Raw genomic sequence first — 27177 nt, forward strand, 5'->3', positions numbered from 1 at the left:
TTCATCTGTAGGTTTGAAACCTCGATATTCTCGAAGCCCACACTTTCATCCTAGAAAAGATTTCAGAGCAGAGGATTCAATTCTTACTCCACCTTCCTCTACTGATTCTGTTAAGTAGTCTTGGATAACTAGTTTATCCAATAATACAAAACAACTAGCCCCATGTGTGGTCTGGTAACAAGTATGAGGTTTTGAATGTACTTAAGGTTAAATGTTTTTGCTTTTTTAAGGGAAGTAAAGAAATCTTAGTAGCCAGAACACTGGAGTTACAGGATAAAATCATGGTTTCCTTTATTAATTCACACACACTTAAGTAACACAGATTTATAATCTGTAACAAATAGAACAAAGGTCATATCTATAAAACAAGTATCTTGATAAAGTTTGAAAACTTTGGTCATCATCTGGCTATCTTATCAACATGATAATGTCATATACAACCAGTTAAAAACGTCTTTGGTGTTTGGATTTTACAGTTTTATTCCAGATGTTTTATAGTTTTTAGACACAGCATGGCATATACAGAATATACATAGCAACAAACCATTTGTTGTAATAAGGTAAATTCAAAACAACACTATTTTGATAATTAGGGAGATAATATGTATAGAAGATTCTAGCTTCCACAGTATTTTGTTTTCAGTATATCTAGGTTTGTGTATATTTTACTTATATTAAGTGTTTTTGATAAAACATTTCAAATTCTAGGTTTACATTAGAAATTTTGCCAGATATTAATATATATATATATATAATTTGTATATATAATATCTGGAAATCTGTCATATTATGACCATTTATTTTATATTAATTACTATGGCCAAAGTTGATACAATTCTTAAATATACTTAAAGATATCTCCATATTTATTTCTGGCCCTCTTGTTATTCATACTAGAAGTATAAGGGTTCTTATAGCATCTTAGCAAGTATAAGCATTCACTGCACATATTATGTCCGATTCAATACATATTTCTTCCTTTAACACAGTGACACTGTCAATATTCCTTTTTATCTTTCATTCAGGTCTTAGTTTGTGAGGTCTTTAGACTTTAAAAACATTAACTGTGACTAAATAAAACTTAACCACAACATTATTTTTCATCTTTTAAATACAAAGCTTGAAAAAAACAAAATACAAAGCTTGATTGCCTGCTCTTACAGAATTGGAAAAGTTTATAATTTTAAAAAGTGCCACATTAAGTAGAACTTTTTAAATTAAAAAATGGTCATGCCAACTTTTCTTTAAATGCTACCTGTTTAATATATATCCCAACTTTCTTCTGCAAAAACATTATATTCCTTTTATAGAAGGTTGGGCTAATAATAAAGAATAAAAATTGTTATATAAGTAAGCAATATTTAAATTGACTACATGGAAATTATAGCATTTATTTAAATTTGATTGCACAATGCTAGGAGCCTTATTTTTTTCACTATTTTAATTTCATGTCCACTCAAAGAACTAGAGTTGGTTTGCACTTCTGTTAGGAAAGAATAAGAATTATTTTTTTTAATTATACTTTAAAACTTTCTTACAATATTAGATAACCCAGTTATAACTTGAGTTAATTTTTTTTAACCCTGTCTCATAAAGAATAATGAACTATCCATTGATGTATATATTTTTGGAGTATATCACCAAAATGTTTCTGGGCTAAAATATTTATGTTGAGGAATAAAATGTAATAGCACAGTTATAGAATAAATAATATAAAGAATATTCTGGTACAACCAAAGGCCAGTCCACCTATTGAGAGTATTTTATTTTGCTACATTAATTTTGAAAGTAGCATGCTGTATGTTATGGTCCAGTGTTCTATAATTAGAGCCCTAGTCAAAAAGATCATAAAACAGGGGCTTCCCTGGTGGCGCAGTGGTTGGGAGTCCGCCTGCCGATGTAGGGGACACGGGTTCGTGCCCCGGTCCGGGAGGATCCCACATGCCGCGGAGCGGCTGGGCCCGTGGGCCATGGCTGCTGAGCCTGCGCTCCGCAACGGGAGAAGCCACAACAGTGAGGCCCGCGTACCGCAAAAAAAAAAAAAAAAAAAAAGATCATGAAACAATATAATACTCCACCTGTCTGGTGTTTTCAGTATACATTTTAATCCCATATTTATAATTCAGGCTTATTCAGTATATAACAAGGCATTTTTGTTCTAAAACTTTTATAAATTTCTAGAGTCCAAGAATAATTGCATTTTGCTTCAAAAAAAGATTTACATTGGTATTTTTCTTAGCTAATATATTGTAGGCAGTTGTGCTCTTTACCAAAATGTTTTGATGTATTTCCACAGTGCATTCATTCAATTCTGTAAAGATTATATTACTTCATTTTTCTCTCCAGATATAAAATACAGAAAAAATGGAGGTAGTATGAAAGTTAATGTACCCAAAAAAACCTGTTCTGCTTACATTGTGATGTTTTCCTCTTATTTTATAGCTAATATAACATATCCATGATAGCAAAAACAGCTTTAATAAGAGATCAACGTTTTAGCTTTTAATTATCAAGGTCCTTTTTATTATGCCCTGATATAAAAATGAACAAAGATAAGGAAACTAAACCCTCATGCTTAGCCTCATATAGTTCTGAAACAACCAATGACAGTACATAAAGGAAATAGTATTACCTAAGAAAGCATATCTTTTTTTTTTCCTTTGGTATTTTGGAGAAAACATCTAAAGGATAATAATTTTAAAGTATACACTAACAATTTGAGGTTATTTTTAATACTTTCAATGTGTTTCTTGCTAATCATATTTAGGATTTTTGTTTTTAACATGTCTAACTTTGGTACCAAAGCAAAGAAAGCTACACAATATCCACTTACATATTTTTAGCAACACATAGAGCAAACTTCCTAAAATCCTTATTAGTATCTGATCTATTATGCAAACTATTTTTTAAAAGATACTAATAGATGTAAATTTTTCCTACCCTATACATACCCAAATACTGACTAGTAAAGTCAACCTTAGGGTTATTTTATTCAGGCAATATCCAATTGTTTGTGAGAATGGCTCTCAATAAAATAACACATTTAATATCCTAATGTCTGTGACAATGGAAAAATGAAAATAAACTCAGCAACAATCCTATGTTTACCAATACATTTTTATGCCTGTGCCCTAGCTGTGTGTCTGTCTTTAAAGAAAGACTTGTTTAAAACTCAAGCTCAGACTTACCTGCCTTCACATATTGAATATTTAAAACACCTACCTCTACAAACTTACCAATGATGGGTTTTGATAACTTAGTTGAACTTGGCTAGCCCCCTTCACACTACATTAGATGTTAAGCAGTAAGTTTTCATTATTTTTCCTTTGTTTTTCTGTCTGAGATTAGGTTGATTTCCTAATTTTTACACTTAGCTACACAGTTATATATTTATACTGATTTTTGTGCCCCATAACTCATAGCTTCACTTCTAGATGGTCTCCATGAACTATGGAAAAAGGAAGAAGTGCTATATACTCTCCTTAGGCTAGAAAACCAATTTTATGACATTATTTACATCCAAAAATGTTTTATTTAAAATTTGTTAGGAATTAACTACCTTCTAGAAGCTGATTTTTATGTGGACAATATTTTAATAAGAAAAAACTTTATTCTTTGAGGATTGATTATTAACTAATAGTTTTTTTTTAACTGAGTCAATGTCATAATGAATGTTAAAAATATTTCCTTTATACTCAGCAAAAAATACTCCTTCTAAATCTTAAAATGGTGTGAAAATCCAACCATCAGCTTTCATGCACTTAACTATATATATTTTCAATAATTCATTGTATTTTAGTACTTAATGATCTTCTTCTATAACACCAAAATGGGCTTCTTACACATTGTAACTTGATTTATTTAATTACATTCCAGTAATGAGCTGTAAAATGAAACTGAACTCAGGACTAAAAAGTTTTGCTTTTTAAAAATGTAGCGAGTTTCCATAAAATAATTTTTATAGAAATTTAAATATAAAAAGTTAATGCAATAATTTCAGTTTACCAGGATTGAAGGTTCTTTGCTTTAGGAATGCCTATATAAATTCCTTCAGCAAGTGATTTTTAAAGGTAATCTTAAAAATGCTATATGTAGGGTATTTTTTATAATACATCAGTCTGATTCTATAAGCAAGTCATAATCTACCATGCAAAAAATACTGGAAAAGTACCCATCATGCCTTGCTAACTATGGGATTATATAGCTTGAATTTAAACAGAGTTCTGAAGAAATTATTTAAAACGTAAAATAAAGGTGTAGATGTTCTTAGCTTCCAAGTTAGCAAGGACTTTAATACCTTTTGATACATTTTTAAATATACAATTCAGATGATAGCTAAGAGACCTATATACACATAGGTTTCATCCTGAACTTCTTCAAGGTGTAGCCCATGTCCAACTTTAGCTACATTTCATTTAAAAAGTAAAATATGACAGAGTATTTTTTATGCAATTCATAATAAAGTCTCTAATCTGTGGAAGTTAAAACATGTCTTGACCATCATATATGACATATATCAGATATAATTTACCAGGAATTATCCAGTATGTGGCATTTTAGCTAACAGGGTGGTATTTGCTTTGGTAATAACTAGAGTCAAGGGCATTTAATCTGGTTTCTGCAAGCTTGTTAGGAAAGATGTCATAAGAATATAGTAAGAAATGTTCAGTAAATTCATAGAACTTAAATTGTCAATAAATAGATGAGTCTTTTAATTAGTTCATTTGTATTAAAACTGTATGTACGAAATGAAAAAATTTCAGTGTTTGTGACCTCTAATAAAATTCTCTGGCTTTGTTACTTTAATAATTAATTCAAATAAAACTCTTAAATATTGATATGTTTTCATGTTTAGAGATAAATATATAAAGTATTGATTAGTAAATTGTTATTTTTAAATACTTAGATTTATGAATTTATGACAACATACTTTCACTTAGGGAACTGTTGGATTCAAAAATTTGGAACACTTCTGAAAATAAGAAACACAATAATCTTAAGGAAAAAGAAAAATAGAGACTATAGAGTTATTTAAATTTTTAACAATTTTCACTAGAACACATAAGCAGGCTTCAAATACAAAGGAAACTATTGAAAGCAAAAAAAGAAATATATTTCATGATAAGGTAAGCATTTTTTCTAAGTTTCATTTTTGGCACTCTTATGTTTCATAATCTAGCTATCAAGAACCAATTCCTCTTCTTGAAACACTGAATGTATTTTAATTAGGTGTTCTTATTTAGACTTTTCATCTTCAGATCTTTGGATCTGATTTTACTGCTTCCTCTTCCCCACAGTACAGCTCCCTCAGTATACACTCAGGGATTGTCGTGGTGTTGATGTTAAGGATGGTGCTGAGGCTCTGGCACTATAACAAGTTTGAGTCTAGGTTCTCCTGTTTTATAAGCTGTATAACCTTAGCCAAGTTACTTAATGTCTCTGTGTCTCAATTTCCTATCAGTTAAACAGAGTTAGAATAATACTTCATAGGGTTGATGGAAAAAGTAAATGAGAGAACACAAATAAGGAACACAGAACTGGTTGGTCCTCTTCCTTCACCTTCATTTATCTTCAATTAGAAGATTTCTTCAATTAGGAAATTTGGCAGAATTATGGCCATGGGATCCTCCCCTTTTAATAATCTAGAGAGGACTCATTGAACAAGTATATTTGCTGACATTTCTATTCAAAAAGCAAGTTATTATTTTCGCAGAAGCATGCATAGAAAAGATAAGGTTTTAGAGTCACAAAACCTTACCTGCTATAAATTTTTCATTTTTTTCTACCCTTAACAGTGATGATACACTTGGGTAGTGAGCATTAAAGACTGAAATGCTAATGTCTAGTGTAAGTTATTAATTTTTACTTTCTCATTGCCTGGTTTCTCTGAACTCACAAATGGCAGTCTCATTTCTTTCCAAATTTGAACACTTCTTGTCATTTTCAGTTTTAACTTTTTATATTTTGAGGCTGTTGTTAGATTATACAAGTTTAATTGTTATAACTTATTGGTACATTATTCCTTTTATATTAAGTCTCATTTCATCTTTAGTAATGGTTTTCCCCTCAAAATAGATTGTCTACTATTAATATTATGATACCAGCTTTCTTTTGGTTAACATATGCCTAGTGTTTCTTCATGTCTTATTTTGTTATGTTTAAGTATATACCTTTTAACTACATATAGCTAACTTTAAGCTTGAATATTGCTGTCTTCTGACAGAAAGTCCATCCTATGATATTTTGTTTTATTATAATTACTGATATATTTATATGCATTTCTGCCATCTTATTATGGGTTTTCTTTTACCATATTTTTCATTTTTCTTTGCCCTTTTTTTCACCTTCCTGTCTTCTGTTGGACTGAGTTTTTTAAACATTTCATCTGGCTAAGAAGAAATACATTCTAGTTGTATTATTTTAGTGATTAACTAAATTGTGTAATATTTACACAATTAATATTTATTATTTAATTATTTAATATTTATTATTTAATATTTACAGGCTTTTAACCAGTAGACATTTCTAGATTAGTTCAAAGGAAGTCAGATTACTGAAACTATCATATTTAATGTGTTCCAGAGTAAAGGTTATTACCCTTTTAAAAGTATTTTAATCAGGAAAAAATGTGTAATGAGTCATATTTTTATTGAATGTATTGAATTAAGAGAATAGAACAATGATTCCCATCTGTAACAGTCAACCATAAACTAGTTTTTGAAGGTTCATCTTCCTGTTCAATCCCACAAACCAGTGACTGTCAACCACTGAGGGGGTATATGTACAAGGCATGGCCTTAAGAGTGGTAGCATAGGGAGGTTCGTACCATTTTACCCCTACCATACACTAAGAAAATTAGCAACATCCATTCCCACAGTTATTCCTAGAGCTGTCCCTCCAGCTTACCCAGTGAGCCTTCCAGGCCCTCTGCAGATGTTTCATCCAAAAATCCTTAATGAATTGAAGGCAGAGCTCATCTCTCCTTGGAGTTATTTTCTTCTTGCAGATCATACATTTGGTTTCCTGAAACATTCTGACATCTCATACCATACTGTTCTTAAGTGAGGAGCTGTGTGGACTTGAAAATCTATGGTGAGTAAACTGTGTCATAAACCAAATGGGAATGAAATAGTTCATAGCCAAGGATGGAACTTCTATAATATAGTCTCACCTTACTTTGGTGAAGCTCCAAGTAAGGCTGAAGCTCCCAGTAGCTATTCATGAGAAGAGGCACCGTAGAGAGGATATTGTTTGTAGTTGTCAAGGCCATAGGAAGATCCTCTTGGTGTGTACCTCTTCCCAATCCCCTTTACTCATCATGGAAATTTAAGTAGAAACTGATTAATGTGATATAATCTTAAGCAAGGTATTTTACATATGGTCAACTATTCCGTTAGATGGTTCCCCTTAATTCAGAGGATCTATAACTGGGTAACCCAGGACTACCTAAAAAATAAGTCAGTTTCACCTCTAAGGTTACACTAATGCAGGCCAACACTGGGTAGTCCCTTCTTCTCAGCTCAAAGTAGTTCTTGATGATAGAAGAAAGCAGCTTAGGCTGGGCTTCTCCTATCCTCTATCTCAAAAAAGAATAAGACCCTCTTCTTGAAAGGCGAAAATCCCCACTAATTAACCTTAATTAACTTGGTTGTTACTATTCTGGCCCTTCCAGCAATGTTAACCTCCAAATTTAGTGTGTTCCTATTGATAGAAGTTAACCAGTCCTATCCAAAGCTCCTACAAGAAGGGGCAGGGCCAGCTGTGTAGTGCTGAAATTACATATTTCATACTGTCTTAGTTTTGCAAGGGGCTCCAAGGCTTTGTTCTAGAACTGAACCCCCTAACTTGTACTCTTGGTTACCTCGACCTGTGCCCTAGCTCCCCCCAGGCTCTCTGAACTAGGTAACTTTCTCAGCAAAAATAGACACACGACTGCCAGTAGGTCCATACCTTTTCAGATCCACTGATATTACTCATTCTGGCAAAAGATGAGGGCAAGGACCCATCAAGGTTTACAGCGTCCCAGACCTTACCAGCAAGAACAGTTGTTCTCCATCTGGTAGAACTATGGATAGCGGGGGACTGCCTCTAGGAGGCAATTATAGATTCTCAGACAGCAGCTTTATAGACCAAGTTTTAGTCAAGAGGCATGGCTGCTTCCCCACTGTAACTCAAGGTTACACTAATGCAGGCCAACACTGCAACTACACACTCACTGAGGGGTGAAACAGCCATCCAGGAAACCATCCCTACCATAATCCCCAAGGAGTAATCTGTTGAATGGTTGGTACTGCCACCTGCTACCCAAGCTACTTCATGATTATAAGTCTTCCTAGTTGGAGGCCCACAACCTGACCAACTTTACTTCAATTTCGGAACTTCCCAGATCTAAAGAGTTATGTGCCAATCATAGATACAGGTATAGGGGAAAAAGAAAAAAGGCCTGTGCCTCAGAGCCCATGTCTCAGCCTATGCCTTCTTGAGCGCATCAACTTAAAATTCAATTTATCAGGCTCTTCTCAGCCCTTATAGAGTCACACAGGTGCTTAAGAAAAATAATGAGGCCTACTTCCAGAGTAAGTGTGAGATTTCAATGAAATGAGACCGTAACTATTTCTTGTTCCTGCCTATTCTTGACCTCCACATAGCCATAGGTCTTCTGACTTCTGAGGTGCCTAATCTACGAGTTCACTTGTGGAATAGCCCTCTAATATACAATGGTGCCACACATATACATTGCCCACAACTTCTTGCATGACTTCATAGTAGACTGTAGTCTACTGGGTTGACAGCTTATTATTACTTTAATGTGACATTCCATGAACACCTGAACAGTGCTCTATCACTCATGCAACACTGCCTCCAAAAATACTCGAAAATGAATAGTTGACAGCCTTAGGGTAGTACTTGGGAGAAACTTTCTTTCTGGTCAAGGAACCCACAAGATGCCAGATAAGGTGTTAGCAATTCTGGAATAGGGGACTTCTTAGATGTCTACAGGTTTATCATCATCTTCTCCCACAAGTGGTTAGGATGTCCTCTCTTGGAAGTGCATCCCTGCCAGTTTTAAGTCTCGCCTATCCTCCACTTGCCACTCTTAAACTGCTGGATTAAATAACACATCACCTCGGTACCCAAAGGGTATTTGCTTTACCTGTTTTGCCTCCTACAGAGAATCCAATTGGTTCATCTTCCATATCACCACAGAATAAGTCATATCCAACTTACCACACTTCTTCACTCAAAATATCCTGTCTTCTGTAAAAATTATGCCCTCTCCTCTTTGGTTTCCCTGTTTTCCTGTGTCCTCCAGTACCAAAAATACTCTGGTAGAAGTTAAGTGCCTACACAAATGACAGACTGCACAAAAGGAACTCTATTAACACCCAGCAAGCCAATGTCCAGTGTACTGACCAGCATTAGGCCATAGGTAAGATCATTCAAGTGGAAGACACTGTCCCTCCGTTCATGATAGGAACTGTAAGACTTATAATGGCACTTCGAAGGCAGAAGTTATCAATGCTGGTTTTCCAAGTCTGTTTTCCTTCATCCATGTAAACATATCCCATCTCTTTCACTACTCTGCTATCCAGTCCTGAGACATTACACTCCATCCTAGGTCCCAGTAATCTACCCTAGTAATCCCAGCAGGTAACTGGAATATGTCATATGGAAAACCCAGGATTCCATTATGAAGAATAAGGAGGATCTAAAGGAACTGGTAGAAATGGGCCTTCCACCTTTAGAATGCCTTCAAGCATTCTTTTCTAAGCAATGTTTCCAAGTAACCAGAAATCTTTCGCCACACCAACTAATAAACAAAAATTGGAGCTGAACAGTAGCACCCAGAATAAATCTGGGGGAACTACCAGCACAGTTTACTTCATGGTGAGCCCTCTCTGCTTGCTACCATGCTTAGAATGGATATCTCAAGGCAAGTTCTCATTTTAAACTTTGCCCTAGCTGTCCAATCACCTATGAGATATAATGCTGGCTTACTATGTTGTAGTCATTGTATAAGTTGATACCTTAACATCTTCTCTGTGATGTTCTCTTATGGAGCCTTGGAGAGATCCCTAAATCCAGTTTGAGATTCCTGGAGCATTGATCATTTCCTCCCTTCACCATCACCTTCAACAAATGCAACAGAAGAGATCTGGATAAGGTACTTAGAAACTTTTAAACTTTAATAAGTTAAAGGAGCAAAGGGAAATTAGTAAAAACTACTTGAAAGTAAATGTATTAACATTTGTATTAGCTATTCCACAATTTCTATATTGTATTATAGATCCTGATTGACCAAAAGAAATCATATAAGGTAAATTATGTATGTGGATAACAAAATTAAGACCAAGAAATATAAAGAAAATATTGCCCTTTTGAACTATCTACAGATTTTTTAAATCATACCTATAAACCTAATGTTATTAAAGTTTAAAAAATTTTTAACATACCAAGTACCTCAAAAGAGCTTTATAGGGGCTTTCCTGGTGGCGCAGTGGTTGAGAGTCCGCCTGCCTATGCAGGGGACACGGGTTCGTGCCCCGGTCCGGGAAGATCCCACATGCCGCAGAGCGGCTGGACCCGTGAGCCACGGCCGCTGAGCCTGTGCGTCCGGAGCCTGTGCTCCGCAACGGGAGAGGCCGCAACAGTGAGAGGCCCGCGTACCATAAAAAAAAAAAGAGCTTTATAATTCATCATAGTCCAAACAAACGTGATACCTTTACTTATTAGCTTACTAAACATTTAATAGAGTAAATGTCCTTTTTCAGTAGTCTGAAAAAAACTAAGGATTCTGATCTTTCTATTGCTTACTGTAAAACAGCAGTGGTTGCAGTTATCCTTATTTTAAGGAAAGCAGTAAAATTTTTTCTTTAAATTTAAATTTTGCAAAATTAGGAAGCAGAAAACCTATTCTAAATATTCTGAAACCTCAATGTTAAGTAATTAAATGTGTGAGACTAGAGCCATCTACTGGTTAAAGTGTAATGTTACAAAGCACAACTACTGGATTATTAACTAGCAAAGCAGGGAGTCATGGTTGTTAAGAATTGAGAATATAAACATAGGCAAAAATCATCTAGTCTAGGACACTGGTTTTTAAAGGTTTAATGAAACAACCTCTTTTTAACAGGAGACCCAACATATATAACAAAGTAAAAGCTGAGGGAGGGGGCCTCCAACCCCCACACGCACTAATTTGCCCAGCAGAGGCCAGGCCAGTGACAAACAAGCCATGAGAGGTAGTCTGGGCAAATAACTGTGGTTTGGACAGAGGCACAATGAGAAGGAGTAGTATCAGCAAAGTTGTCTCTTACCCACCTTTCCCCTGGAGACATCTTAGAGACACTGGGGTGCAAAGGACAGTGGTTAATGGACACAGAGAACTGAAGAGTAGGGAGTAGGCTCCTGAAAGGCTACAAACCTCTTTTCACAGGGACATTACTTATGTGCTCATTTGATGCAACACTTCAGAAAGCATTAGTATAACTTTCCTGAAAATGAAAAATAAGAAAATAAGATGTTTGCTTTTTTACCACAGCTAATAAGAACTGAGTTTCTAGGTCTTATGGGTTTTTACCAGCCAGGCCCTGGACTGGTCCAGTCTTGGAAACAAGACCCCAGTTTCAGGTCCCAGCCTCCTCCCTTCGAAAGGGCATGGATGTCCATAGAATCGAGGCAAGAAATGGAGCTCTCCAAGGCCCCTCTCTGTGGCAGAGACCCCCAACCTAGACAGCAGCTTGTCAGCTAGGCTTGGGGTGACAGGCTGGAGCAAAGTTCCAAAGACTCGCAAACATTCCAAGGCCACATGAAGCACAGTACCCAGCCAGGGAGCATCCACTGGGCTCTCCCAGTTCAACTTCCATGGTGCATGCCTTTGGACAAAGCCATTAGTTTGCCGGACACAGCTGGATACTGCCTCCAGGGCCTTATAGATCTGAAAGTTATCATAGTGGTCTGCCACCTGCTTGGGCAAAGTGGCCACTGCGCTCACCAGAGCATAGTCCTCTGCCTGAGCACGACCTGATGGCCCCACCAACCCTGGCTCACTGGGAAAACAGGTAGTGCAAAAAGTCGGATAGGTCCCAGAAGGATTTATTCTGTTGGCAGTGCATCGGTTCAAGAGACCTCCCAAAGCAAATGCCAGCTCGGAATCCAACAACTTAACCACCTTTTCACCATAGTAATCACAGTCCCAGTTGGGGACGCCCTGACGAAGGAGAAAGTAGCGGAAGCCATCCACAGTATAGCGGTCAAGGCATGTCCTGGGATCCACCACGTTGCCCAAGCTCTTAGACATCTTTTGACCACAGACCGTCCAGTGGGAGTGAACATAGATGCGGTGTGGTGGGCTCATGCCGGCCCCTAAGAGGAGGGCAGGCCAATAGATAGCATGGAATTTGAGAATGTCCTTGCCTATGATATGAGAGGTGGTGGGCCACCAAGATTTGAACTCAGCGTTTGGGTAGCCAATTACAGTAAGGTAGTTGACCAAGGCATCCAGCCATACGTAGATGGTCTGCGAATCGTCCCCCGGCACCGGAATGCCCCAGTGCAAGTGGCTACTCCTTCGAGAGACGGATAGGTCAGGCAGCTCCTCTTCCAGCCACTGAAGGACTGCGTGATGGAATGGCTCCGGGGTGATGGCCTGAGGGTCGCCCCGCAGCCACCGCTGGAGCGGCTCCCGGAACTGGGAAAGCCTGAAAATGTAGTTTTCTTCCTTGGTCCAGGAGACGGGATGCCCGCTCTCCAGAGATACAGGACACAAATCCCCCGACGGGCCGGGCTGCCTGGTGACCTTGGCTTCAGGCAGGAAGCACTCGTCCGAGGCGCAATACCAACCTTCATAGAGCCCCTTGTAGAGAAGACCCCGAGCCTTCAGCACCCCCCAGAAATGCTGCACAGCCATCCGATGCCGGGCCTCAGTGGTGCGGATGAAGTCGGTGGAGGAGATGTCAGCCTCCCGGAAAAGCTGCTGGAACTGGGCAGAGACTCTGTCGCACAGCTCGGACGGAGCCAGGCCCGCAGCGGCTGCTGCCTGCTGAATCTTGAGGCCGTGCTCATCGGTACCAGTGGAGAATCGCGTGGCGGCGGCGCTGGGAACTCGGAGGCGGTGGTGTCGGCACAGGGCGTCAGCCAGTAGCGCCGAGTACAGGTGCCCGATGTGCGGCGCCGCGTTTACGTAGAAGATGGGTGTGGTGAAATAGGCGCGCGCGTCTCGGGTATCGTCCCGGACACCGAGAGGGTCAGAACTGTAGTGGCGTAAGCTAAAGTCCTCCAGGAGCGAGAGCCTACTCGCCCCCGTGCGTCCTAGCAGCCGAAAGGCAGAAATCCGCAGCATGATGCCTGCGGAGATGAAGCGGCGGTGGGCGCGTTCTGGAAGCACGTGTGAGGGGCGCATGCGCAGCCGAGCCGCACCGCCGCTTCCGTCCAGAGAGCCAATGAAGTCCGGCCCCGAGCGCCGGCCCTCCGCAGCTCCGCCCGCGCTCCCCCCTCCGGGGGCCTCGGTTACAGCGGTTGTGAATTGTGGGAGCGAGCGAGAACGGTAGCTTAGAGGAACTGGCTGAAGGAGAGGTTATGAAGCAGATAAATCTTTATCTTTCTACATCATACTGCGTGTCCTGCTTTGTAGTTTTATATTTATGAATCTGTTTTTTTTCTCCAGACTGAGTTGCTTGTGGGCAAGAATTTTGTATTCAGGCATTTCTGAAACACCAGCCAGTGGCTGGCACATTGAAGGAGTGTGCCCTCTACGTAGGCTCTGGTAAACGTAGGGATCTGAAATATCATATACGTTTCCTCTCAGAGCCTAGTGGGCACAATAAATCCAGAAGGGAGGGGGGAGAAGGGAAGGAAGAAAAACAATGACCTAAAGCACCTGAGTGAAGGATAAGAACTGAAAAAGTAAGAGAAATCCTTTCTCTAAACGCAGTTTAGAGAAAGAGGTAGGCTTGTGATGTTCCCAGTCTTTGCAAAGATTACTGAGATCCAGAAAGCTGGAATGCAGTACGTTGTCACTCTGCACCTAAGGAAAAAAGCAGTCTTCAAATTTATTTCTCAATGTTGTTGTTAGTAATATTCTTTTTAAATGGTCTTGAAGTTCTTCTAGAGCAGTGTTTTTCAAGTTTGCTTTAGTAAGGGAACCCTAGCTCTTTTCGAAAAGGATGACTCGGGAGCCCAGAATTGGATTAATATTAATCCTTGCTTCTTGACATACTCTCATCTTCGGTCTATCTTTTTTTTCCCCCCATTTAACTTAATAATTAAAATAATAATTTAGTAATAAAATAATTTTATTTGATTAATTTAATAATAAAATTTAATAATAAAATGGAATGGAACACCTGTGACCCCACAAGCCAACCTAAGAACTAGAAGTGGTTCTCTAAGTGTGGTCCCAAAAGAACAGCCTTAGCAGCACCTGGGACCTTGTTAGAAATGCATATTCTTAGGCCCCACACTCCCCTCCTGAATCAAAAACTCTGGGGGTGGTACCCAGCAGTCTAGGTTTTAATGAGTTTTCTAGGTGATTCTGATGCACACCAAAGTTTGAGAACCACTGAACTAGGAGATTACCAGTGATTTAGATCTATGTTCTCTGTTTCTCCTTGTCTTCCTCCCAGAGGTAATCATTGTCCTGAATTTTGTACTTTTGCATTTATGTTATTACATATAAAGTATGTCTAAGCAACATATTGTTTAATTTTGCTTGTATGAAACATTCTAAAAAAGGATATCATGGGAATTTCCTGTTGGTCCAGTGGTTAGGACTTGGCAGTGGCGGCAGTAGCTGGGGTTCAATCCCTGGTCCGGGAACTAAGATTGCAGAAGCCACGCAGTACAACCAAAAAACAAAAAAAGATACCATACCACGTATAGTGTATTCATGTTTTTGCCTGTAACTAGTTCATTCATTTTGACTGCTGCATAATAATTTATGAATTGAGGCATATGGTAAGTTGGATCTGATTTCCGTGGTGATATAGAAAGTAGACCAATCAAATGCTCTTTAGGAGTTACAATAGATACAACAAATATCCTTTGAGTACTTAGTTAATGTGCTATTTGATCCAGCAGTTTAAGAAGGGCAAGAGAAGGATAGATAAAACTTAAAACTGGAGAGTATGTACAGTACCCTCCAGAACTACGAGACAAACCCAGTTTAAGTATCTGAGAAATCAGTTTTTCCAGAAATTATTTTTTTTCTCCCCCAATTCTTTTTTTCACCCTTGTCCATGGAATCAATTCTTCAGTGTACAAACATGATATTTTTTCTCCCATCTTAAAAAGAAAAAAATTCTCAATCTCCACTACTGCTGCATTTCTTTCCTTTCCTTTATAGCAGAGCTTCTTAAAAGAAATGGCTGGTAATGCACACTTGAGTGGTTCAAGTTTTTTGCTCTTAGAAATCGTACTGCTATTAACTTTCTCATCGACATATATCTCCTGGTACTTATATGCTAACATTTCTCATGGGTGTATACCTAGGAGTGCTATTGCTTGATCATAGAGGATGTGAAAGTTCAGTTTCACAAGATAATGCTATTTTCCAACATGATTAAACAAATTTACATTCCCATCAGCGATACCCTTAAAGAGGTCTCCCTAATTCTTGATATCATCTACTTCTTAATTTTTTGTCAGCTCAACTAAGTATAAAATGAGTTATCTCACTAATATTCATAGAAACACTAGTCTCAATAACCAAAAGACAGAAACAACCCAAACATCTATCATCTGATGACTAGATAAACAAATGTGGTATTGAATATAACCACGCAGTGGAATATTATTCAGCCATACAAAGTACTGAATGAAGTACTGATAAATGCCACCACATAGATAAATCTTTATTTTTTTAATTTATTTATTTTGGCTGCGTTGCTGCGCGTGGGCTTTCTCTAGTTGCGGTGAGTGAGGGCTACTCTTCAATGTGGTGTGCAGGCTTCTCATTGCGGTGGCTTCTCGTTGCGGAGCACAGGCTCTAGGCGCGTGGGCTTCAGTAGTTGTGGAACGTTGGCTCAGTAGTTGTGGCTCACGGGCACTAGAGCGGAGGCTCAGTAGTTGTGGAGCACGGGCTTAGTTGTTCCACGGCATGTGGGATCTTCCCGGACCAGGGCTCGAACCCATGTCCCCTGCATTGGCAGGTGGATTCTTAACCACTGCGCCACCAGGGAAGTCCCTAGATAAATCTTTGAAAATAACCAGACACAAAGGACCATATGTTTTAGATTCCATTTATATGAAATATTCAGAATAGACAAATGCACAGAAACACAAAGAATATTAGTGGTTGTCAGGTGCTGGAGGAAGGTTGGAATAGAGAGTGAATGTTTAAAGGATATAAGTTTTCTTTTGGGGGTAATAAAAAAGTTCTAGAGCTAGATAATGATGATCATTGTACAACACTGTGAATGTACGGTTGACTCTTGAACAGCATGGGTTTATCCACTTGTATGCAGATTTTTTTCAATAAATACATATTACTGGGGACTTCCCTGGTGGCGCAGTGGTTAAGAATCTGCCTGCCGATACAGAGGACACAGGTTCGAGCCCTGGTCCAGGAAGATCCCACATGCCATTGTGTGGCTAAGTCTGTGCACCACAACTACTGAGCCTGCACTCTAGAACCCACGAGCCACAACTACTGAGCCTGAGTGCTACGACTGCTGAGCCCGCACACCTAGAGCTGGTGCTCCACAACAAGAGAAGCCACCGCAATGAGAAGCATGTGCACCGCAACAAAGAGTATACCCCGCTCGCTGCAACTAGAGAAAGCCCGCGCGCAGCAACGAAGACCCAATGCAGCCAAAGATTAATTAATTAATTAATTTTTTTAAATTATCTTTAAAAAATAAATAAATACATACATACTACACAATCCACTGTTGGTTGAATTCACAGATGCAGAACGACTGATACAGAGGGGATACAGAGGGCTGACTATAAAGTTATACTCGAATTTTCCATCATATGGAGGGTCTGTGTCCCTAACCCCCATGTTGTTCAAGGGTTAACTGTACTTAACTCACTGTACACTTTAAAATAGTTAAAATGGTAAATTTTTTACTTGAATTTTACTGCAATAAAATGTTATCTCACTTTGGTCTTGATTTGCATTTCCCTAAATAGAAGTAAAGTTGAGCATCTTTTCATATATTTATTAACTACATATGTTTCTTTGCCGGTGAAGTGCCTATTTATATTTTGTGTCTATTTTTCTATTGGCTTGTCTTTTTATTTATTTGCAGGAGTTCTTTACATATTCTTGATATTATTCCTTCAATGGTTGACAAATATCATCTACCATTTTGTATCTTGTCTTTTCACATTAAAGAGGCTTAATGAATAGAAGTTCTTAATTTTAATATAGAATTTATCAACATATATCTTATGGTTGTCACCTTACAATTAATCATTTAGGACTATTTTATGATTATCTTTTTGCCTTAAAAATACTCTTAGTACTCTGATGTCAATAAATATTCATATTTTCATATAAAAGTATAACAGTTTTGCTTTTGATGTTCAAGTTGTTTCTGTAGAATTAAAATTTTTATATATGATATGAGATGGGGATCCAATTTCTTCTCCATATAGATAGCCGATTGTCCCAGCACCATTTCCCCACCATCTGCCATGCCACCTCCATCATATGTTAAATTTCCACATATGTATGTTCCCGTTTCTAGGCTCTTTATGCTGTTGGATTGGTTAATTTGTCTATGCCTTGCTAAAAATAGCTTTAATTACTATGGCTTTATAATAAGTCTTAATATATAGAGAACTAACCTCTCCTCATTCTTCTTCAGAAGTATCTTGGACCTTCTTGGCCCTTTTATCTTCCACATAAATATTAAAATCAACTTGACAAATTCCATGCAAAAAAAAAAAAGCCTGTTGGGGTTAAGGTCACCATTGTATTAAATCTATAGCTCAGTGAAAGGTGTTAAGAGCTGAGAGGGAGATATACTTACAGTATTTTTTGTTGTTGTTGTTGTTGGGGGTAGGAGTTTATTAATTTATTTATTTATTTATTTTTGCTGTGTTGCGTCTTCATTTCTGTGCGAGGGCTTTCTCTAGTTGTGGCAAGCGGGGGCCACTCTTCATCGCGGTGCGCGGGCCTCTCACTATCGCGGCCTCTCTTGTTGCAGAGCACAGGCTCCAGATGCGCAGGCTCAGTAGTTGTGGCTCACGGGCCTAGTTGCTCCGCGGCATGTGGGATCCTCCCAGACCAGGGCACGAACCCGTGTCCCCTGCATTGGCAGGCAGATTCTCAACCACTGCGCCACCAGGGAAGCCCTATACTTAGAGTATTAAGGGTTCCTAAAAATGACTGTGCATATCGCTCCATACGCTTAAGACTCCTTTAATGCTGTTATAGTTTTATAATTTTCTAAGTGCAAGTCTGGCTTATATTTTGGTAGATTTATTCCTAGAAACAGCATAGTTTATCAATAATGCAAATGGCGTCCTTTTCTGAAAATTATGATTTCCTTAATTGTCTGTTACTGGTATATGAAACTGATAAAATCTTAAGATATTCTGTTTGAAGAAAGAGTGGCAGGGGGACCCAGAGCCCTGCCTGCTCGGTCTCCCCACGTGATCAAAGCCTGTTCTCTTCACCAAAGGTGGCACCTCTTTGGAATCAGAAGGCTCTGTCATACATAGTTTCAAAACTTCTGATCTAGAAGAATAAAAAGTTAAGAATAGTCAACATGTTTTAAAGAATAATAATATTGTCAACTGCTGGACATTGAAAGATTATAAAGCCATAAAAAAAATTTAATACGTAATGCTGAGAAGCCCAACTATAGAACAAAATGAAAAGTCAAAATATAATTCTTAGTCTATATAACTATTACGTATGTGATGAGTGTAGGATTTCTATTTATTAAAGAAAGAATGGCCCTTTCAATAAGTAGTGCTTTCAATAAGTCATTACTTAGGAAGTTTGACTACATTATGAAACTAATAGTACTTTAAATAGTTAAAACTCAATGTTGGTTTGCTAGCTTGTTAATTCTGGAGAGCATAAACTGGCTTTTTCATCTTTGTGTCCATGTAGTGCCTTACTATATAGTAGGCACTCCATAACACAGTTTAATTTATTTTTTTGGATCAGAGCCACATAAAATAGATTGGATTCAAAAATTACTATTATGCAAAAACTTTTTTCTGTAGGGAATGGGTTGAATGATACATATTATCTCTCTCTTTTTTTTTTTTTTTAGAAGATATTGGGGGTAGGAGTTTATTTATTTATTTATTTACTTTTGCTGTGTTGGGTCTTCGTTTCTGTGCGAGGGCTTTCTCTAGTTGTGGCAAGTAGGGGCCACTCTTCATCGCGGTGTGCGGGCCTCCCACTATCGCGGCCTCTCTTGTTGCAGAGCACAGGCTCCAGACGCGCAGGCTCAGCAGTTGTGGCTCACGGGCCCAGTTGCTCCGCGGCATGTGGGATCCTCCCAGACCAGGGCTCAAGCCCGTGTCTCCTGCATTAGCAGGCAGATTCTCAACCACTGCGCCACCAGGGAAGCCCCATATTATTTCTTAAAAGCTTTAAGACTTTGGTAAACTCAAGTGTTCCAAACTTGAGTAGTTACTATGAGAATAATATGCTACCAGTTATGGAGAATGTTTTCATAAGGTTCATTCATTCATTCAAGGACTAAGTGAGCTCATACTAGAACACAGATAAGAACTGGTACTATATCTCCATCATATCCAGCCACATAAGAGTCTGCACTTGGGGAAACCCCCTTTACAATACAGAACTGAAAGCTGTCCCTGAAATCTACAATTGGCAGCAAATGTAAATCAATACTGAAATAATGACCAATGTTAGAAAACATTTATTCCAAAAATTTATCCTAATTACTGTAAGTACTCAATATACGACAAGCCTGGGGACACACGATTAATAAAAGATTTTCTATGAAAACAAATGTAGTTGTGACAGCTGGATATCAGTGTGCAGGGGTGCAGAGAACAGACTTAGATCCACATCTTACCGTGTGTACTACAATTGCCAGATACATCAGAGTTAATTTAAGCAAGAAGTAAGGGTGTGATGAATAGGTGGAGCACAGATTTTTTTAAGACAGTGAAAACTATTCTGTATGATTCTATAATGGTGGGTGTATGTCAATATATGTTTGTCAAAACCCATAGACGGTACAACACCAGGAATGAACCCTAATGTAAACTATGGACTCTGGGTAATAATGATGTGTCAGTGAAGGTTCATTGATTGTAACAAATGCACCACAATGGTGCTGGATATTAGTGGAAGGTTGTGCATGAGTAGGGATAAGAGGGTATGTGGGAACTTTCTGTATTTTCTGCTCAATTTTGCTGTGAACCTAATATTATTCTAAAATATCAAGCTTATTTATTTAAAAAACAAAATAAACAGAAAACAGACATTTGTTTCAAATGGAGAAATATGTTATTGAAGAAATGTACATATTTCTGGAGATGCAGAAAAATTTTTGACTAAAAGTATTTGTCTAAAAATGTACAAGCATTAAAGAGGCATGGAGCAAATACATGTGATAACCAACAAAATCTTACTGCCCAAAATACAGTTTTAAAGGAAAAAAAAAATCTGGGACTTTCCTGAAGGTCCAGTATTAAGACTCCATGCTTCCAGTGTAGGGGACACGTGTTCAATCCTGGTCAAGGAACTAAGATCCCACCTGCTGCAGAGTGTGGACAAAAGAAAAAATAATAATAATAAGGTTAATATCTTAAACAGTTTATGGCCAACCACATATTTATGTAAGTAATGTAAATGAATTATTTACCCATTAGAATACATTTTCTCTGCTTATTACTTTCTAACTGATTTCCTTGTATGTAAACTCTTTCCTTTGACCATTTATGAAGTAAAATCTAAGTGTTTAGGAAATAATCCAATGTGGAGAAAAAAGTAATCTTTATAAAATTCTTTACCATGAAACTTTGAAAATAGCCAAAATGCTGCTTATTAAACATAATATTAATACAATGAAATCCCATATAATTGTTAAAATAGAGGGAATGTGTGCCATATGGACATGGAAATGTGTTTTAAGACATCATTAAGGGTCAAATAAAATTTTATTTTGTTGGATTTTTGGAGAGAAAAATGATTAAGTGATGGCTTAGTTGTGAACAAAAGGAAGTACAGTTCCTTTCACTAGAGATAAAAGAAATTCTTTAAGGACATAATAATGCATCCTATTCATTCATTTGTTCAGTCATCAACTCAACTGGACTACTGCAATACTCTCCTGAATGACTAGTCTCCCCCCATTCTTGCTCCTATTAAGACCATCTTCCTCAAAGCAGCCATAGTAACCCATCAAAAACACAAACTTATGTCACTTGCCTATTTCAAGCTCCTCGTTTGAATTTTCCATTGTATTATTTGATTCTCATTTGCTGCCTACAAAATAAAGTCAAAATTCCTTTTATGCAGCATATACAACCCATTACAACTGGCTCTTACCTCCCTTATAGCTTAGTCTTCTTTCAAAGAAGACTACTAGAGACGTGTTCTAGTAATTATGTTACTAGATGTGTTCTAGTAATTATGTTACTTCTTTATGTTCTAGTAATTCTCAACTGCTTCATGTCCCTTCAAGTTCATGCCATACTGTTTCATGATTCCATAACATTGCTCATGCCTTTCCCTTTTCCTGGCACATGCTCCCCACATTTCTTTATCTATCTTATGCATATTCATCCTTCAAGACAGCTCAGATATCATCCTCCAAGCTGAGTTAGAGACCCCTTCTAGGGTTTCTATAGCAACCTATGCATACTTCTATCTTAGCAGCTACCAAATCAAATTGAAATTACCTGTTTATAAGTCTGTCTTCTTCCTCATTAAGCCTTAAGTTTCTTTAGGGCAGAGGCCATGTTTAGTCAACTTGTGTACCCAAACAGCATCTAATTTAGTGCCTGGAAAATAGCAGGCGCTTAATAAATATAATGAATATTTCATAAATAATACTCCAGGCTCTGCAATAGGAACTAGTGAACTTCAAATATTCTATTTCTGCCATCCAGAAGCTCACAGCAAAAGAGGACATGAAAAATGACAGCCATGGAAGCACTGGGAATAGTCAAATGAGTCACACTAGGTCAGAGTCTGCTGTCTTTTTAGCCAAATTTACCCAGAAATTGCTACCACCAGCCATGCTCACCCTTGAGAATGAAGGACTATGGAATTTTCCTCTGTTAAAAAACACTTCTGAAAAGTAAATTGTTTAAAGACAAGGAGGTGGAAGGAAGAGACAAGAGGTCATAGTGATATACAAACTAAATAATCCATACCCTTTTGAGAGTTTTCATGTGCACTCTTCAATGTAATTGAAAAATCTTTCCAGGCTTGTGTTCTATAAAATCTGAAATGTGAGATTTATTTTGTAAATAATGGGAATGGTGGCAGAATCACTTCCCTTCTACTACTATTCTCAACACTGTTTTATAATGTAAGCACATTAACAAATTTATGCTATTGGCCAGGCATAATGTTAAGATATGAGATAAGATTATCTCATTCAACCTTCATAACAAGCCTATGAGGTAAGTATTATTATTAACTCCATTTTATAGGGGCGGAAATTGAAACCTGAAGAGGTCCAGTAAGTTGCCCAAGATCACGTCTCTAGTAGGCATTAGAAGCAGTATTTGAACCCAGGCGGTATGATTTCAGGGCTCACAGTTTTGATGGGTACACCACACCACATGACGCGTAAATAGTAAAATACAATAAACACTCATTACAATTGTTCCATTAGAAATTGTTCTTGACTTCAGGTAAATAGCAATTTATAAGACTGAGTGAATCAAGTTGTCAGTTTTGTTGTTGTTATTGTTGTTGTTTTTAATTAATGATACTCTGGGACCTGTGGAAATGTTACTAGTTATTATCATAAGCCTTCTAATGGTAGAGTTTTTTAAACTTTATAAATGTTAGGGAAACTAATTATCCACATTACTGTCTCTTCTTTGCAATTAAATAAAGTCTTTTTATTATGATATTTAAATATAAACATTTTATATGAGGCAGTTTAACTAGTACATGATTTTTCCAGCCAAGAAAAACCCTTCATTTGGAAAGAAATCCTCAAAATGCTATCTAAAGACTAAAAGTGGGTTGTTGTTTTTTTAACTTTAACTTTTCTCCTTTTAGACTCCAGAAACAGTTTCCTGACTTCCTTTCTGGAAATGATTTTTGTTTCCAACCATATTGAGAATCTTTTTTTTTTTTTTTTTCCATTTTCTCTCTCTCTCTCTGTCTCTCTCTCTCCTTTTGCTTTCTTGGTAATAGCAGGGAGGAAGGGGGGGCAGTGGGCACAGGAAAAAGGGAAAAGAGAAAACAGAAAAAGAATTGCACACCACTATGTCTGAATATAGCCTCTACTTGTAGATAATTCCATCTGATTTGCACTTTTGCCTTTTTATTTCCGTTTTTGGACACCTCCTTTATCATCCAGCTAACTGGGATAGACAAAGCACTGTTGGTGCCCTGAGCGACAGAACTCTGGTAGGGGGCTGGCTGTAAATTGACGTGGCATGGAAATTCTCCGCTAAGTTGTAGCAGCTTGCATGTTTCTCCTAAGATCAAGCCCAGCCTCCCGGAGCTGTAGCTTAATCATCATGGGTTCAACGACTTTACAGAAAAATGGATAGAAAAAGTCTTCAGCTTCTTTCTTTGGACTCAAATGTTTTCTTTTTGAGTATCTATGGTTTAGCTGAAAAAATCAAAGCAGTTAAGTCTGTAACTTGCTTTTTGCAGCTTAAACAACAGAATTTGCTGGTCTCCCTCCCCTATCCTGCAATTTAATTCCTTACAGATTTTGCCATGGGGTGCGGACTTAGAAAGCTAGAAGACCCTGATGATAGCAGCCCTGGAAAAATATTTTCTACCCTGAAGAGACCGCAAGTGGAAACAAAGACAGAATTTGCTTACGAATATGTATTGCTGGATTTTACTTTACAAGGTACTTTTTGCTTCTATTTTATTTGTTCAATGAAAGATTTCAGAGATAAGGGACTTCTAGTTTTTTTAAGTGTTGGTTTGTGGATTTGTAAACTGTTCCTCATAATCAGATTGTACAATCAGTCTAACAATAATGCTTTGTTTCTTAATTACACTCTGAAAGATTTTTGTTCTGTTTGGTTTTTGTAAATTTGGTTCATATGTACTTTATAAAATTAGAAAAACTGCTTGGAAATAGTCCTTTCATTTTTAAATCAAATGCTTATTTGTAGAAGGACACATGAAAAATGTTCGCTTTCCAGCCAAATAGGTCTAGCCTTAATGACAGTTTGTGTTTTGAAAAAGATCTGAAAGGCACAAGAAGGTAGCATGTAGGAAATATTACTTGCATCATGTGGAAGAGTATTTGCTAAGACAATTCTGAGGTTTCCAACTGTGTTAATGTTGTGATTGTGGTAGTCATTTGATATTTTTGACCAAACTAAATTTGAAGTTTGATAATACAGAAAAAAAGATAGTCTTCTGTAAGATACTTCCTTTGCTTGCCCTGTCCCTAACAGAGAAACTCCCTGTTCCAGAAAGTTGGAAACACAAATAAACAAGCCCAGATGGCAGCCCTGTGTAAGGAACAGAGGCAGCTCAACTTCACAAATACTTTACCTCACTTCTTTTGGAAACTTTACTGTACAATCGCATTGATAAAACTGAGTTTTTAAAAAGCAGAACTATATCTTTAATTACAGGGTATTAAAAATGAAATTGAGTGTCCTGCTTGCTGTTAGAATTTCCAGATGTCAGTATTTTAAGTTCTTATTACAAAGTTATGCTTTTAATTCTAATAAGCCGCACGTTTTATCAGTTAATAGAAAATTTATACTAAGTAGATTATGTTAGATATTAATTTCTTTTCAACTTAAACACAAATTCTCCATTTTTTTTGGTTTGCTCTGTGAACAGTGCATCTTTGTGCAAGAAGCAAGAGCAGCCCATTTTTCTTTGTCAAAAACTGAGCTAGCCAGCAAGCAAACTCCCTTCCAGAGACATACACAAAGTCTGTACATATACTTTTAACATATTTACATTTCCATTTTTACCTAAGGCTAAGGCTACCAAAGGGGAAAATGTCAATATTCTTAATTTTCTTTTTAATTATGAAAGTTAAAAGTAGATTTAAAAAAAAAAGTAGATTAAGATAATGGTGACAATCAGAAAAGTAACACTCAAATGAATTTTTTCTATACTTTTTCAAAAAACATCATTTGAGAAAATATTTGTGATGTGGTCCTATGTTTTCTCCATTGATTGTCCTTGTCAATTATTTTTTAGGACAAGTTTTTGTAAATCCACAGGATGCAAACACATATTTTCCTTAACCTCAAAACCTTGTCTATTCATAAAGTTTAGGCCAGAGCCATTTTGATCTGTGCTTTAAGATTTGCTGCACAACCCCCATAGGTTTTAAAGTAACTTGAATTTTTTTTTTTGATTTATTTCCACCCAACCATGTTAGCAATCTCAAACAAATTTGTATAAATGCAGCCATCATTGAATCAGAAGGATCTACAACTTTCTTCAGAAGTCATTTTGGCTTTATTATTAACAGAAGCCCTTCTCTCTGTGAAAGGAGTAAAATTTCTACCTTCCACTCTAGGTGTGTGGAGGAGGTAATAGAGTATTACACTATAAAGTGTAAGTATGGGCATAGTTTGCAAATGTTAACTCAGCAAGCAGGCACATATTTTAAAGTTGCACCTGGTTCCTATTTGGTCCAGGGGCCCAGTCTCCTGGTGTCCCTTTTCTCTACAATTCTTCCACATGTTTTTTGTTCTGTTTTGTTTTTGTCTTTGCCTTTGCCTTTGCCTTTGCCTTTGCCTCTGCCTCAGAAGCCAAGACTCTGTATCAGCCCAGCTCCACAAACCACCTTCCTCTCTTCTGTTGTCTCTGACGCCCACCTATTCCTCCAGTGTGTAGAGAAGTGAGTCACATGGGGGTTAAAATATGCCAGCCTTCTTCATATAGTCCTGGCCATTCTGACCTGTGGTTGCTGTGAGGACTACTAAATAGTGGCATCTCCTGCCTCTCAGAGACCACGTGCAGTGAGCAACCTTTCAGGAAACAAATTGGTCTAGTGACAGCTGTGTGTGCTCACGAAGAGCCTGTCTCTTACCTTGTTTTCCTCTGTTTTTCCAAACAGAGGACATGGGACAAGTCCCAGTGGGGCAAGAGGAGACCCTTTGAAATTTCCAGTGCCCTGTGTTATGGTGGCTATAGTTATCTTGAACAATTTATTGATTTTCCATTTAGTTCCATGCTCTGTGTGCATGTGTGCATGTGTGCGTGTGTGTGTGTGTGTGTGCCCTTCCCACACTTTTTTTTTTTTTGGTAGGGGTACTTTGAGCCATTACTTATATATCTCTATGGGAGAAATAATAGCCTAATCATTAATTGCATAAGGCTCTGGAGTCAAGTTCCTGGGTTCTGAATCTAGGCTCTTTCACTCATTAACTTGGCAAGTTTATAAATTTTGCTGTATCTCAGTTTCCTCATCTATAAAATGGGGGTTCTGATGGTGCTTGCATAATAGAGTTATTTTAAAGATTAAAGGAGATTATACAAAATAATCTCCTTGAAAAGGTACCTGGCACTTAGTAAGCACTTAATAAAAGTTAACTATCCCTCCTGGCTTTATGCCAGATCTACTAACCGCACTAGTGAGATTTCAGCACAATTTTTGTGATAAATTTTCTGGATTATTGTATAGTAATCTATACATGTGTATGTATGAGAGTGTGTCAGTATATATATGAGTACATCATCGAGTTTCTTGGCGAAAAGTTAAATTAACTCTGCAAATAATCCAGAAGGGTTGGTTTACCTTCTTGTGCAATCCCAGAAAACAATCTGAATAACCATGGCCTTAAGGATTTTTAGAGCATGTATAGCTTTATGATTAAAAAGAAATTTCTACAGTATTAAAAACCCAATAGAAGGACAGATGGTAACTTCCTTATTTGACTTTCTAATAGAATCATGTAAAACACATTGAGTAAAATTTTCCTGGCCCCTAGCTTGCTTTCTTATTATGAGAACAAGAAACTCTCATTGTCTTTTACCATCACTGTAACAGTAGTAAATACATTGATGTATGGATTCTGTAGAAGATGCTGATAAGTAGTGAAAAC

The 27177-nt window shown here is 37.5% G+C and overlaps 2 protein-coding genes across 2 annotated transcripts in view; one reads left to right on the forward strand and one right to left on the reverse strand.

Moving 5' to 3' along the window:
• Positions 1–10215: 10215 nt before the first annotated feature.
• Positions 10216–13342, reverse strand: MARS2 (methionyl-tRNA synthetase 2, mitochondrial). The gene has a single exon (XM_060015607.1). The coding sequence runs from the start codon at positions 13340–13342 to the stop codon at positions 11561–11563; it is 1782 nt and encodes a 593-aa protein (XP_059871590.1). The 3' UTR covers positions 10216–11560.
• Positions 13343–23160: 9818 nt separating this feature from the next.
• The window catches only part of RFTN2 (raftlin family member 2), a 60295-nt gene continuing 56278 nt past the window's right edge, over positions 23161–27177 (forward strand). The window contains exon 1 of the mRNA XM_060015608.1: positions 23161–23996. Coding sequence (XP_059871591.1) covers positions 23858–23996 — 139 coding nt within the window. The 5' untranslated portion in view covers positions 23161–23857. The remainder of the gene's footprint in view (positions 23997–27177) is intronic.

This window comes from Delphinus delphis, chromosome 7, assembly GCF_949987515.2.
Source record: "Delphinus delphis chromosome 7, mDelDel1.2, whole genome shotgun sequence".
NCBI classification, from domain to species: domain Eukaryota; kingdom Metazoa; phylum Chordata; class Mammalia; order Artiodactyla; family Delphinidae; genus Delphinus; species Delphinus delphis.

What these genes read in the sequence shown, in the direction of transcription:
- MARS2 (XM_060015607.1), bottom strand. Translation starts at nt 13,342, where the DNA reads ATGCTGCGGATTTCTGCCTTTCGGCTGCTAGGACGCACGGGGGCGAGT.